The 15,879-nt window shown below is 33.9% G+C and overlaps 2 protein-coding genes across 3 annotated transcripts; both read right to left on the bottom strand.

Annotated features, from left to right (window-relative positions):
- Window positions 1-3,522: 3,522 nt before the first annotated feature.
- Window positions 3,523-5,867, bottom strand: LOC110789676 (probable 3-hydroxyisobutyrate dehydrogenase-like 2, mitochondrial). 2 transcript variants are annotated; one of them, XM_021994377.2, is made up of 2 exons: window positions 4,824-5,867; window positions 3,523-4,458 (listed from the first exon to the last, which is right to left on the bottom strand). In XM_021994377.2, the coding sequence occupies exons 1-2, from the start codon at window positions 5,758-5,760 to the stop codon at window positions 4,436-4,438; spliced, it is 960 nt and encodes a 319-aa protein (XP_021850069.1). In that variant the 5' UTR covers window positions 5,761-5,867; the 3' UTR covers window positions 3,523-4,435. The 2 variants fall into 2 exon arrangements, with proteins under 2 accessions (XP_021850069.1, XP_021850070.1); XM_021994378.2 differs by having other exon boundaries at window positions 3,523-4,512.
- Window positions 5,868-14,094: 8,227 nt separating this feature from the next.
- Window positions 14,095-15,290, bottom strand: LOC130463377 (uncharacterized). The gene is made up of 2 exons (XM_056832487.1): window positions 14,292-15,290; window positions 14,095-14,226 (listed from the first exon to the last, which is right to left on the bottom strand). The coding sequence occupies exons 1-2, from the start codon at window positions 15,288-15,290 to the stop codon at window positions 14,095-14,097; spliced, it is 1,131 nt and encodes a 376-aa protein (XP_056688465.1).
- Window positions 15,291-15,879: the final 589 nt, after the last annotated feature.

A 15,879-nucleotide genomic window follows, 5' to 3' on the forward strand; every position in this document is an offset into this window, starting at 1 on the left:
CAAAATTCAAAGGGATAAATGTTTAATAACATCATGTATAAGCTGTTCGGGAACTCTTATTTGCATGACTCATAACATGCTGTTAAATCAAAATCATATATTTCTTTTGCAACTACTAGCCCAACGAAGTAAGAATCTCCTCTTACAAATTTCTACCAAAGTTGCAAATTTGTCTTATCATGCTTTGAATGCATATTCATGTACGTCATGATAATATTTTAGAAACTTTTGCATACAATATAAATTCATAACTGGATAAATCAATATCATACAATGATAAAATGTAAAATGAACTAAATGTATGATTAATGATGCATTTACCTATTAATTACATGTACATGAATGTAAGACTCAAAATGCAAAACATTGTACAATATGGATTATAAAATCCATAACTTTTTGGACTTCGGGTGCATGAGCTCATTTTGATCATTATGATTATGTCGACATCAACAAGAACATATATTTCAGATCTCCATTCTCAAGTCCATTACTTTTCGCATATGCATATCGGTTCCATCGTATTCCGGCATCATAAAATATCAGTTAATATATATATATTTTGCATGTTATTCATCGATGATATCTGAATACATATTAAATCGGTATCATTACACTTTTCTCATAGGCCATCTATTTTAGTTTAGATATCTATACAACTTCAAGGGTGTTTCATACACTATATATTACGTGTTTTATTTATTTTCAATAATATCGTCAACTGCACTATCATGCATTTTTCATATAAATAAATTTATTTTCGCACTATGTTGGAACCGTATATATAATCTACATTTCAGGTGGAGAGATTTAAGTAAATATTGGCAAGATATATAATTCTCAACCCTTACTATATGTAAAATCGAGCATTGTGACCATTATACACATTTATGCTTCTGAACATGTAACAACAACACAATCAAGTCATAGATATTTATGTCCAAACATAGTTCAATGACATAAAGCTGACATGTACACTTACTCATGTGGGGATCAATTTATTGTCTTTCAATTTTGCCAACTTATTCTTGCTCATCTCCCCCTAAGTTGGGAAAATATTTTCAATATGTTATGGGGCATAAAAATTTTCACAAACTAGATAATACAATTTTCAACGTGTATTTTGATAAATATTTCATACTTTTATTCTCTTTTGGAGATCAACACTGATTATGGGGAGTAGATATAATATGCAGTTGTTTTATTCATATTTTCTCTTTTCGTGCTGACGTATGATTGCCCAATCAAGAGATTTATGATACTTAAATCAATCATAGAGGACTTGTAATAAGTTAAACTTTTTGGTGATTTTCAAGTCACCTACTATCATTACCATAAACTTCAGATCACCTATCATTGTATATTTTTTTTCAAAATCATTAATATCTCTTGTATGTATTTATTTTCTCAATCGAGTCATTATAAAAAAAAATCGATTGAAATACAACTCAACCTCATCATTATGTCTCGCCTTTGGATATATACCACATGTGAGGAAGTGTCAACTTATAAATTTTTATTTGACAGGAAATTTCAAATTCTCATGACAAGTGTTCTTTAACCCGGATGGCCTGGATTATCACATCATGCAATATGATACGAAATATTTCATTCTCTAACTTCTGGTTAGATTCTCAAAGTGGTCATTATAATTATGATAATATAAAACCTGGCCATATTGTGATGTGATATAAGGACAAAACTTGGTGTCTCAATTATAACGGTAAGACAATCTAAACAAAACTTATGGAAGATAGCCTGTACTCTTTAGAAGTATCCATTACAAATTTGGTACATATCACAAAAGTATCTATCTTCAAAATGTAGTTTTGTACTCATGCTCATAAAGAGAGTCAATAAGATATGAACACATATTTGTACCAAATTCAAGATAATTGAATTATAATCTTGATCATATAATACTAATTTTATTATGTTGAGAGCTATCTCCCCCTAATCCTTGCATGTATTTATGTATAAATGTAGTTTAGAGAGCGCGCTACAATGTCTATTAGACATATTCTTTCATTATCTTCATACACCATGTTTATCTATAATTCATTCTCATCATTAATTTTTACATTATTTTCATCATTTACAATCTAACTCCCGGTGTGTATATGTACATTTTGAAATTACATTCATGCTCATTTATTCTCCCATGATTATACTATATTTTACTTTTACATTCCCGATCATGACTATTGACATTCTCTTCACTATTTTTAGTTATAAAATTTCTCATTCACTTCGAATGATTTACCTAGTTGAACATGATCATAATATTTTTCTTCAGGATTTTGTTATTTTGTTCATCCACCAAAAAGACAATACATGAACTGTTAAAAAAAATTCTTAAAACTTTCTCAGACTTATCGTGTCTGCATGACCAAATTAAATTAGTTTCATGAAAGACATATAGGGTATCTTGACAACAAGATTTAAAACTATTATAGTTTTCTAGGTCATAATTCTTGTACTTCTCCAAAAGGCCGGTATGCGGGCCTTTAATAGTCAAATGTCCAGACTTAAGTCGTGAACCTATTTTGACTTGTAAACAATAGTCAAGGGTATATTTGCATTTAAACCTATAACACCCTTGATAAATAATTTTCTTCAGGGAAGAGCAAGACCACATATTTAAGTTCTTCAATATTATCTAGTAAATTCTATTATAAATTCTACTTGTTTTAGTAGACCAATGCTATTTTCCTCCATAGCGGCAATATACATTGGTCACATATCATTTTTATCGTTCTCTTGTTTGTTACCATCTTTGTCCCACTTCTGGTGGGGATATGAGTTATTGAGAGAATTACCTCGGCCTCGAACTCGACCATATCCGTATCCACTCCCACGTCCATGACCACGTCCTCGGCCACTTTTGTTGTGTGGTATTTTCTTTCCCATTATGGGATGTCACCTTCTTTTCAGGGAATGGAACATGACCAGTTAACGTGATTCTTAAATTTTCATCAATAGCTCATTATTTATTTATTTTTTCAGCCACAAGGAGACAAGATATAAGTTTAAAATATTTCTTAAATCTCTTTTCACGGTATTGTGTCTGCAGGACACCATTATTTGAGTGAAAAGTAGAGTAGGTTTTCTCCATCATTTTTGCATCAATGATTTTCTCTCCACATTTTTTTTGCATCAACCGTGAAGTAATTCTGAACATAGTTGAGTTATATTCAGTTACAAACTTAAAGTCTTGTAGTCTTAAATGTAACCAAACATATCGAGCTTGAGGTAATATTAGAGTATTCTGGTGGTCATATCTCTCCTTTAGATTATTCCAAATAATTTGTGGATCTTTTACAGTCAAATACTCAATTTTAAGACCCTCATGTCTTTTGCATCTAGGTGAATTTTATCATCTAACATCCAAGACAAATAGTTTTTTTCCCAGTAATATCAAGTACAACAAATTCAAGTTTTTTAAGATTCGACATAATTCACTATACAAAATAATAATTTTATAAATTAGGGCTTCGAAATTAAAAGTAAATATATACCCCATAGACAAACTCAATCAAGTATATTATATAGATGCTAGGTATTTTGTACCACTTAAGAAATACATTAGTAAACAAATACAAAGTACTCGTAAAATTAAACAGAAGCAAATGAATAACAAGTTGTCCACATTACTTGCATTCCTAGTTACTGCATGAAACTTAGTTATATGGTACTGTATGATGGAAATAAGCCATCTAATATACTTCATGATATATCTAAAGAATTACCATATTAGCTTCACACCTCCGCATAAGGAAGGTTACTAACCCTGAGGGCATGCTTGGATTGGGTGTAATGGATTATGGGGTAATAAATATCAAATCACCATAATAAAAGGACAATGAAGGTGAATTGAGGTGGTTGCAAGGAGGATGGTGTGGTGGTATTGTGATGAGAAGTTGTGGTAGTGGTGGTGTTGTGAGGAGAAGGGAGGAATGGGGGAGTTATTACCCCCCAAATGAGGGTAATAATCATCCTAGTGGGAGGTGGGTAACTATTTCCCCCATAATGAGGGTATTTGTTCCCCTTTTCTTTTATTTTCTTCTTGCCAACACTACCTTATTTTCTATGCCACCACTTCATCCCCTCATCATCACCTTCAATTACCTTATATTTTTTAGTTTGACTTTTATTACCCCCTTAATGTATTACTCTCAATCCAAACATACCCTGAGGGTGACTTTATCATTCTCTTTTTCTTGATTTCTGCCTTGACATTCTTTCTTTACATATTTCTACGTGAAACAAAGATTAGAATTCATACCCTTAGCCCTTAGGCATTTGTCAGTTGATATTTTCAATGATATTCGGTTACCTCAAAATCCTCTCCAACTCCTTCACATTTAACTTGTATAAACTCCTGATATCTTGTAGTGTGCTCTTTACTATCTTCATCAATGTAAACCTCGCACAATCATCCGGTCAGTCGCCCAACATCTACACAACCATCATAACTGATTATGATGCAAACTTAGGTGAAGGATCATTAATCTACACAATTATCAACATACGCAACTGGTCAGAAATTTGTATTAAACTCAACATATTACTCTGTATACGCACAACTCTATTTATTTGGAGTAACACCATATGAATCACTGAATCTTCGATTTCAGATCACATTCCTACATATTCTCAAGAAATCTTTCAAATTCATTGAATCAAAAACTGAAATCATTATTCTCTCATAACTTTAAGAACAGAACGGGAGGAGTACATTAATAGAGCTTAAGCAACAAAATAATAATCTAATGAGAATAGTTCCCATGAGAAAGCTAAAAAAGGGAGAATGAAGAATTGACCTGAAATGCCATTGATCCTCTCTATGACAGTAATAAGACCTTGAGTGCCAAGTTTTCCATCACCATTAGCAACCATTCCAGAGAAGAGCTGTTTAGTGATTGATGCACCAGGCATAACAACCACCTTATTCTCATCATCTCCCTTCCGCCTTTCGACAAAATCAACTCCCATACCCATATCCTTCACCATGTATTCAGCAAACCCACCTGGCCTAAAATCCCTGTCAATCATCCTTTGTCCAAACAACTCCATCACCTTAGAACCTGCAGCCCCGCCTTGGACAGCTTCCATCCAACGACTCTTATCCAGCCCTACTTCACCAGCAAAAACCAACCCTTCACTTAAACCAAGCAAATTTGCTCCAACCACAATCTGATTAGCTATCTTACAACTCTGCCCACTTCCAGCACCACCCATGTAACTCACTTTACTACCCATAATTTCCAACAATGGCGACAACCAACTAACAATTTGTATCTCTCCTCCAGCAAAAATAGTCAAATTACCATCCCTGGCACCTACATCACCCCCTGAAACAGGCGCATCAACTGCCCAGCACCTCTTCTCACGCGCAGCACTATAAATCTCCTTAGCTAATTCTGGGTGGCTACTAGTATGATCAACAATAATCCCATTTGCGGATAAACCGGCTAAAACCCCGGTTTCTTTGGCTAAGACAATTTGCCGAACATCTTCTGGGTGTCCCAACATAGTGAACACGATGTTCGAAGATCTGGCTACATCGGCTGGAGAGGCGGCAAGCTGGGCACCAAGAGCGAGTAGTGGCTCGCCTTTAGATGCCGTACGCGCGTAGAAAGTTAGAGTGTACCCAGCTGAGATGAGGCGTGATGCCATGGCAAACCCCATTACTCCTATCCCAATCCAACCAATTTTGGTGTTGGATGGTGTTATTGGAGAGAGAGTGGGACTGCTCATTTTTGTGTTAGAATTAGATTCAAAGATTGGAGATCACCAACCAACAGCTGGCAAGCAGAAGAAGAAAATGAGCTGCTTTACGCAGGTTTTTTGCAAGGAAACTTTAGGCAGTTTTGTTTGGAAAAATTAATTTATAGTAACCCAACATTTGAGAAGTTGACTTTTAATAATCTAATTTATCCATTAATGGCGAAGCCTTTCCGAGTTAATCTCATTAATCGGAAAAAGTTTCAAATCAAATGGCATTTTCGTAAATAATTGATGATTTTATTACGAAAATGCCATTAAATGTGGGTTAAAGTACAGTGACATGTCATCAAATGTGGACCACATGTACGGTCATTTCATAACACATCAACAACTATATAATATACAGTCAACAACTCACAATATACAATAAGCTTCTACTAATAAACAATCTACAACTATAAATATACACTCAATCACTTACCAATAAACAATATTGTATTTTAGTAATTCATCAGCAATCATAAAATATACAGTCAACGACAAGTGCTATACAATCAATACCGAGTAATATGCAGTCAATAACTACAAATATACAGTCAATACCTACAAATATACAGTCAACACTTAACATTATACCATATACAGTTTTCGGACAAAATATTTACGAAAATGTCATTTAATTGGAAATTTTTTCCAACCACTGAGATTAACTCGGAATTTCTCTTAATCCCGTATTATTTAATAATCCGACCTTTATATCCTGTCTTTTTTTATTGCCCCAACTGGTAAAACACCCGGTGCAGCAGGTAAACGGTACGCATGGTACTCTTATTAGTCCGTTATATGTTTTTTTTCTTTTTAAAATTTTCCTTTAAATCATCACGTAAAAAGTTATCCCCGGTGTCTCCAATGTTTCTCCAATTACATCAACACTAGTATTGAAGTTTGTGCGATGCACGGGTTTGTCAATTTTCGTACATCTTTGTCTTATTATATCATCATATATAAAAGTTGTTTGATATACCTATAATAGAAAGTTAAAACAGGTCTCTATACAAGTTGGAGTATAAATATGTTCTTAATGTTTAAAATAAGGCAGTCATAAAAATACCGAGTTATGAAATGGTTAGTTCAACAATGGGGAAAACTCGAGTTAGTTACTCATGTGGTCTCAACAAAATCATTATCTATACTTTGTATAAGTATTGACTCCCATTGTCCTTATTTTTTATCCCCATATTAATCCATCTCTTATAGATTGCTTCATTTTCTTATATTGTATTAAATCATTAGCATTTACCCCATTTACATATACTTGTAAAATTAATAAACAATGTTACTCCCATTTCCTTGCTAAATTTTAACACAAGCATTAACAAAAACACATTTTACATATTGGGCTAACAAATAGGGGATGAGGGAGTAATATAATCACAAGTTATTTTCTTTTATAGTATAGAACCAGATATTTATAATTTGTATAGTGACGTTAACATAATTTTATTTTTGTGAATGAAGAGGAGAAGTCCCTAAAAGAAACGAATAGGTTTATTGTAAATAAAACTCTATTATATATTTGATAATTATCTAGGCATGGAGTATTTTAAATTATTACGAATATGCATAAAATAAATATTCCGTAATAAAATTGGAATAAATCGCATCAATTTCCTACAAACCGCATTTTAGGGTCCTAGACCTAGCCCACATTGGCCTTAACTTTCCACTTTATCACTGATTACCAAAGTTTAAAGTACCTCCTATTAACGTATTTAATTGTATAGAATGAAAGGATCATATAGAATGATCACATAAACTCTATTAAGAATATGCATACGGATGTAATTGTATAGAATGAAAAATTGAATTGTATTTATTTTTCTTTTTTGACTATTCTATCCACTCCCTATGATATTTTGCATTTGAAACTCACTATTCGTAATTCTATCTTATTTTTTAAAAGGGGATAATTATATTGTATCTTTTTCTCTTATTATCTTCTACTTAGTACTTATTTATCTTTTTTATTCTTAGTAAGATTTATCATTCACCTATTCCATAAAATACTCCCAACTTCTTGTCCCATAATAAAGGATAAGTCATGCATATAGATAGAATTTATTCCGGTAGCATAATTGTGAAGTTTCCTTTAGAACTTTAGTTGATGAACTCTAATAATTAAGTATTAGTAGTAAATAACATGAAAGTATCTTTCATAAATGACCCCCAATTAAACCCCCCAAAAAAAAAATCAAGAGCTTGTTGTTAGGCTGCATTAACCAAGTTGTTGTTTGCTATTTTTTGAGAATAAGAATGATTGGTTTCTATGATAGGCAATTAAAATAAAAAGTGAATAGAATCCTGATTATTATTAAGGTAATTGAAATCAATAACTACAATACCCTTGCTTAAAAAAAAACATTTAATAACACCAAACTATCCACGTAAAATCCTTCTTAAAATTCTTGCCATGATATTAGGTCGATCTTCCTGCTTCTTTTCTTCTACTTCTGGCCATCTCGGGTTTGCGGTGAATGTTATGGACACATGTGGGGCTTGACTATGTTTATCTCTATTATATAAGCCAGCTGTTGAAGACATTTCGGTAACTTGACTTTTCGTGCCCACTAGGTAATTTACAGCAACACCCTTGCCAGTTTCACCCAACGCCCAAAAACGTGAATTGGCGCATTACTTAGTCCAGTTTACTGCAGTTACAATTACTACAATTAGGGTTGATTGACATTTTAAATCAGGAAAGAAAATGAAAATAAGGGGAAAAATTATTACAAATTATTACAGTTGCCAAAATGAAATGAAAATCAATACAAATCAGGAAACGAATAATTAATACAAACCATTGCAAAAAAGTCTAAAAAATTCACGAGCAACCACAAGAAAAAACCCCTCCAGAAACCAGAAGACACAAAAACATTCCCAAACTAAAACAGTTCTACAATCGTACTCATTCTCGGAAGAGAACAAGAAATCCATTCTCGGAAGAACCACCACGTCACCGTTCTTGTTAAAGTTGCTCTCAAACACGTAAGTATACTTTTCTCACAATTCCTTGCAAGAAATTAAAAAAAGAAATTAAACAAATTTTTAATAATAATAATTCGTGGATTTTAATGCATAACCAACAGAAATTGAACAATTAAATTTTTAAAAAATTCAAGATTTTTTTAATTTAATTGTAAGGACAGATTCAAGCTTCAAGGTTAGAGATATTAAAATCTATTTATGCATAAAAATACATGGCATTATTATATGCATAACAAAAAATATTGTATAAAATAATTTTTTAATAAAATAATTCGTGACTTTTTCAATAAAAATAATTAGTGAATTCTTTAAAAAGAACATTTGTAAATGCCAAGTTAAAGAAATATTCAAAGAACATTTCTTTAATTTTGCCAAATTAAAGAAATATTATTAGTAATAATAGTTCATGAATTTCTATGCATAAACAAATGTTTTTTTTAAAGATTGTTGCTATGTACATTAAATCTGTCTAACTATCACACTTTTCGTTTATTTATTTTGCAGATTTAAAAATACAAGGTATGTAAGTTTCATGCTTTTACTGATTTAAAGAAATTATACAGTTTATTGTAGTACCACAGAATAAAATACAGTTTACTGTAGTACCACAGAATAAAATACCTTTAATTAAATAATTTCTTATATATTTTTTAAATCTCTAATTGCAAATTTCAAAATATAAGGTATGTTCATATGATTTTTGGGAGAGTGCAATAGCTTATGTAATAGAAATAACGTAATTTTTTTGCTAGAATTATGAATTGAAAAAGAATTGACTTGATCGGTTTTTATGCAAATTTTAGTTGGGTTTGAAGTCCGTAACGAGATACAATAACAAATGACATACGGTATGTGCCCCAACAATCTCTTAAACAAAAAATAAGAGTAATAGGCATGCTTTTATCCAATTTTAATTAATTATTTTATATTTAAATTTATGCTTTTAATAAAATAATATCTTATTTGATTTTAATCTCTAATTATATATTTTATTGATAATATAAAAAGTATTTAACAATAATTCATGATTTTATTGATTAAAAGCATGAATAATGTAAATCTAAATTTAATCATGAGATCTGAAATAAATAATGGTTTTTGCAGATTATAATTTCGGTTTAAAGTTCGATTTTAAGTTGGGTGTTAAGTTCGTCAAGGCATACAATAACCAACGGAATAAGGTTCATGCTTTTAATTAAATAAGTTGTTATTCATTTGATTTTTATTTTTATTTTTATTAGTAGGACATATAACTATCTCTTATGCTTTTATCTCTATTATATAGCTTGAGACCTAATAGAGATAAAACTTACATGTTTTATTATTAAATTATCAAATATAGCTAATAATAAACACTATTTATTCCTATACAAATAAAAATCCTATTTTAGTACCAAATGAAACCAAACCTTCTGCCATTAATCTTAAGCTTTTACATGAGCAACTCATTTCACAAACACATAACAACAACTAAACACCCCAATTGGAAAAGGCAAACAAACCTATTGTAGATAAACAAAAGAAATGGCACTTAAACAAAAACTAGAGGGCACTTCAAGTTTAAGTTATTAGTTGGGGCAATATCATTATACTGTGTGTGGGCAACTCACAAAACATTCACAATAGCTTCCATTTCAACAACAGCCTACCATTTTTAAGATTATTTATTGTTCCATTTTGATTTCGAAATTAGGTATAGATCATCATAACGCTAGGTTAAAAAGAAACTAATATATGCCCAATCGACATCACCAGATAAACAATACAATTAAACTTCCCAATTGAACAAACAATAACACAAAAATAAATATAATATAAAATTGCATACTCTCTTCTCTCTAGCCAAGTAGACATGGCCAAACTTTCCTCGGCCGAGAGGCTTTCCGATATCGAAATCGTTTAGGACCCACAGCTGCTTCTCCACAGAAGGAACCTCTGCAGGTACCTGAAAACACACATATTCAGCCAAAGAACAAATGTCGAAACTTTGTAATTCAAGACTACTTAAACTATATTGCAGTCAATTCATCTACTAAACAAAGCTGAAAATAAACCGCAGATTTTTCCACATTCATTCAATAAACATGCCTTACCTAAAAATTATCACCAATATTTTTTTTTTAGATAATGCATTAATCTTATGCTTTTACATGAGCATTATACTGCATATATTCCATTTTAGTGCCACTATACAGTGTGTGTGGGCAACTCACAAAACATCCACAATAGCTTCCATTTTAACAATAGCCTAACTAAAATAATCATCACCTAAAAAAATTCAGTAAAAATTGAACAAAGAAATTAATACCAAATTTATCACCAATTTTTTTTTTTCCAATTTCCCATTCAAAGTATGAACTAATCGAAACAGAGAAACAAAATAGATGGCAAAAATTAGAAAATCAGTGCCGAATATTTCAAAAACCCTAGGCTCATACGATTTCAGAATAATTTATTGATGCCAAACAAAAAAAACCTAATTTCCAAATTCAAGCTAATAAATCTGTCATCAAATAGATGCAATTTAAAAACCCTAATTTGAATATTGTTTCACTTATTATCAAAACCTTCTGCCATTAATTAACCTTATGCTTTTACATGAGCATTATATTGTGTATACATTCCATTTTAGTACCATTATACTGTGTGTGGGCAACTCACAAAACATTCACAATAGCTTCCATTTTAACAATAGCCTAACTCAAATAAACATCACCAAAATATATTCAGTAAAAATTAAACAAAGAAATTAATACCAGAAAACAAAAAATTACATTTCAGATTTTGAAATTTCGAAAACAAGAGATAGATAAAACGAAATCATTAAACCATGCTATTCCAAATATCAAGCAAATTAGATTATGGTACCTATCGCCTCACCCATCGCCTCAGACAGATCCTTGGCTAGCGCCTCACGCGCCTCGACCAGCACCTCGCGCGCCTCATCACCGCCTCTGCACCTCTCTCTCTAACCCATGGAGGGACACGACATGCACATCAAAAGAGAAAATAAATTAGTTAAGCATAAATTAAGAAAACAAAATACACTTACATTTAAGCAACAAATTAATCCGGGCCCTAAACCCTACATAATATATCTATTCTACAAATCAATGCGTGCATGAATTAAATTTCGATTTTAAACCCAAAAACATGAATTGATAAAACCCTAAAATTCTAAATTAAGTCCAAATAAGGCTAATTTAAGACAAAGAGAAGGGGAATATACATGTAATCAACGGCGCTCACCATTATTAGAACAAATCTTACATGAGTTAAAAAATAGGCGAGAGAGGTATGCGAAAAATATTCCTGATGTTCATTTTTCTGAAGGTTTTCGCTATTTTTTTGCTAAGATATTCAAATAGTTGAAATGATTAATTATCTGAAACCATTTTTTGAAGAGAGAAAGGAAGGAAAACAGCAAATGAGGAGAGAGAACGGAGGGATGCGAACAAACTCAGGTTTTAAGGAGAGAGGAGAGAGCGGCGGAGAAAAACGTTATAATGTTAGTTGTTGGTCTTAAATAGGAAATAGAAGGAGCTTTGCTTTGAGAACGAAAAGGGACGGCTGTCATTATTTGGGCTTTGAGAAAGCAAAAGGCCCATTATCCGAACTATATTAAAACGAAAATGATTACATGCATATCTCTTATTAAGTTTATTAAAATATAAATAAAAATAGAGATTATATGCCCATTCTCCGAACTTCATTAAAACGAAAATGAATAGACTTTCATTTCAGCGAAAAATAAAAATACAAAACATCATAATAAAATCTGTTTTTTTTATATTTATTTTAAATTGAAATTTTTGTTTTAGCAGAAAAGAAAAAACAAAAGGAAAAAAATTAAAATATTCATTCAATTTTAAATTAAAACATTCGCTTAAGCAGAAAAAAAACAAAAAGCTAATATTTATTCTATTTAACGTTCATCCTTCCTAATGGACGCAATCGGGTCATGGAAAAAGTATTATCATGTTTCGGTAGACCTGATCAAAAGGCGGGCCGGGCCGGGTCGAGAGAACAAAAAACTGCCCATTGTGTCGGGCCGGGCTGGGCCAAGGTTCGGGCAAATTTTGCGTGCCCAAAACCCGCTATTTCGGGCCAAAATTAGCGGGCATTTCGGGTCATTTTCCGGCCGGGCCAAATTTATAACTAAAAATGTCGTTTTGCGTTGCCCAAAAACCCGGGCCGAAATATGCTGCCCAAAACCCGCTAAATTTCGGGCCGGGCCAGCGGGCCGGGCCCATGATGATCAGCTCAATGTTTCGGAAATAAAGCTTTTTCATGGGTGCTACCTCCACCAACTGAATAATTTAGACCTGAACATTCGTATACAGTTGGTTATGTGTTGCGCATCGATTGGGCAGTGGAGTGCATGTGATTAAACAAGTATATTGCGAGCAAACGAAGAAAATGATACCCACTATTTTATAGGATAAATAACTTTACTTCAGTACTAACATTTTAATTTTTCGATGGGATATGTTAGTTGTAACAAAATAATGTTAAGTTTTTTAATAGCTTTAATTGGTCCTAAAATTCGATTTTTCGTCATTTAAGGTTACGCGTATTGTATGACCTTACTATCGCAAAATATGAACTTTACGAATGATTTTTAGTGCCTAATATTTGCGAAATTCCGCACGCTTCGCATGCATAAAATTTCGCACGCATCGCGTGCATAAAATACTAGTCATTGTATATCCTATGTTGGTGTAACTTTTTGTCCTCGTGTTATGTTCTGAAATCGGGTAGAAAATACTGGTCATCACTGGGATATTATATTTTTGTTTTCATGAGAAATATTGAGGTTACTTGTACAGGGTAAGTGTTGAGATAGTAATTAGGGAAGTTGAAGTATTTCTGTAACGGTCAGTATTCATGATGGAGGTTGAAGTATTTTCGTAACAGTCAAAGTATTCATTGTAGTATTCATGATAGTAATTGGGAATGTTGAGGTATTGCCGTAACTGTTGAAGTATTGATGATAGGATATTGAAGTATTGATGAGGTATTAGGAATTTAACATTTATTTATTGAATCAATATGATGTGTAGGTTCGTTCTTGGTTGCCTATGATATTTGTTGCATAAATACTCTTTGAGAATAATAATATGTTCAAGCTTTAAGAATATGATGATAATAATAAATACCCAAAATTCAAAAGAATGAGAAATCAAAATTTAAACGACCAAACAGTAAAAATATGATGATAATAGTAAATATCCAAATTAAAAAATCCAAAATTGAGGAGAGAAATTGGATTTACCACTTAACCTAGTTTTTTTTTGACAGGAAAAGAGAGCCATTTCATTAAGAGAGGGAAGCCTTGTCAGAGGTGACAAGAGCAGAAATATTATCAGGTTGATCATCCATCCACACGGTCTCTTCGCTCATTGAGAGGGAAGAGCGTGCAATGGCATGCACAACCTTGTTACATGGTCTCTTTGCAAAATTAAATATCAGAAAATAAACTTTGATGCTACAACAATAATATCATCCACCAATACTTGAGTTGCGTTCCTCATTCTGTGTTCTGTTCGTAGCAGTTGCACGAGCTGCAAACAATCAGATTCAGCTTCCACACTTCGGTATCCTGCATCGAAAGCATAAGTGAGTCCGAAGTACATAGCCTCTGCCTCAGCTTGAAGGGCCAAACAGTCCGTGGCTACTTTCCTTCCTGCAGTCATTAGAGTGTCACCCTCTCTATCACGAACCACCATTCCCAAACCTATCATCCCTTCCCGCACCGCTGCGTCAATATTCAGTTTGTATGGGGCTAGTGTAGGGGTCTGCCACCTGCATTCTTGTGGTTCAATTGGAGGCTTGGGGGTCTCGTCACGTACCAACGCTGCTTCGTACTCTCCCAGGAGCATCATCGTTTTGTCGCAAGCAATCCTGGTGCTGACTCTTTTCCTTTCGAAGGTCCACATGTTTCTCAAACTCCATGCTTTCCAAATGAACATCATGAGGATCTCCCAGGCTCGATGCATAGTGCACTTCTTTGACATTGTTATACACCATTCAGTAAAAGACTCGCACTCCCTATTCTCATCACTCAGCCGGGCAGGGGAGGTAAGCCATAGCATCTTACTATCTTCACACTGCAGCACTAGATGCTCCATCGTTTCCGCACTCTCGCCACACCTAGGACATCGAGGATCAATTGGCACTCCACGGCTTGCTAAGGTGTGCATTGTGGGCAGGGCATTTCTCATCGCTCTCCACACTAGATTTTTAACTCTTTGGGGCACGCCTGCTCCCCAAATTCTCTTCCATAGCGGAGTTTTTGGGTCAGGGGTTGAGGCTCCTTCATTCCCACTTTGACGTTGCATCTCAAGATGATAGGCGCTGCGAACGGTGAAGTCTCCACTTTTGGTATGCTCCCACATTAGGAAATCGTGTTGGTCACTTGCTGCCAAGTACACACGGTGCACCGCAGCAGTTTCTTCGTCGGTAAGTGCCTGCATGAGTTCATCATTCCTCCATCCTCCCCCATCGCTCTCCATCCACTCACAAACCAGACTATCACCCGTCTCTGGGGACGGGGGCGTTGAGAGCAGTTTTCCCCCTGGGATTCCATTCACCCATTTATCCTTCTAGAATCTAACACAATGACCATCACCTATTACCCACTTCGAACCATGTTGCAGGAGTTCCCGGGCCGATAAGATTGATCTCCACGTGTAGCTCGCAGTGGGGGGGATAGTAGCTTCCCATAAAGACGAACGGGGAAAATACTTTCCTTTTAGAACCCGAGCAGCAAGTGAGGAAGGATTATTTACTAGCCTCCAACACTGCTTAGCGAGCAGGGCTACATTGAAGGCACTCAGATCACGCAGGCCCACACCACCAGCTTCCTTCGCCACACAAAGCTTCTTCCATCCGGTTAGGGCTAGTTTCCTCTCACTACCTTTTTGGCCCCACCAAAAATTCCGGCACGTAGAATTCATAGAGTCTATTACCCCTTTCGGGATTTTAAAGCATTGGATTGCGTAAGTGGGAATCGCTTGAGCAACGAACTTTAGTAACACCTCCCTACCCGCCCTTGAGAGACACATTTCTTTCCAACCCTTGACTTTTTTCCATACCCTATCT

Source organism: Spinacia oleracea, chromosome 6, assembly GCF_020520425.1.
Source record: "Spinacia oleracea cultivar Varoflay chromosome 6, BTI_SOV_V1, whole genome shotgun sequence".
Taxonomy (NCBI): domain Eukaryota; kingdom Viridiplantae; phylum Streptophyta; class Magnoliopsida; order Caryophyllales; family Amaranthaceae; genus Spinacia; species Spinacia oleracea.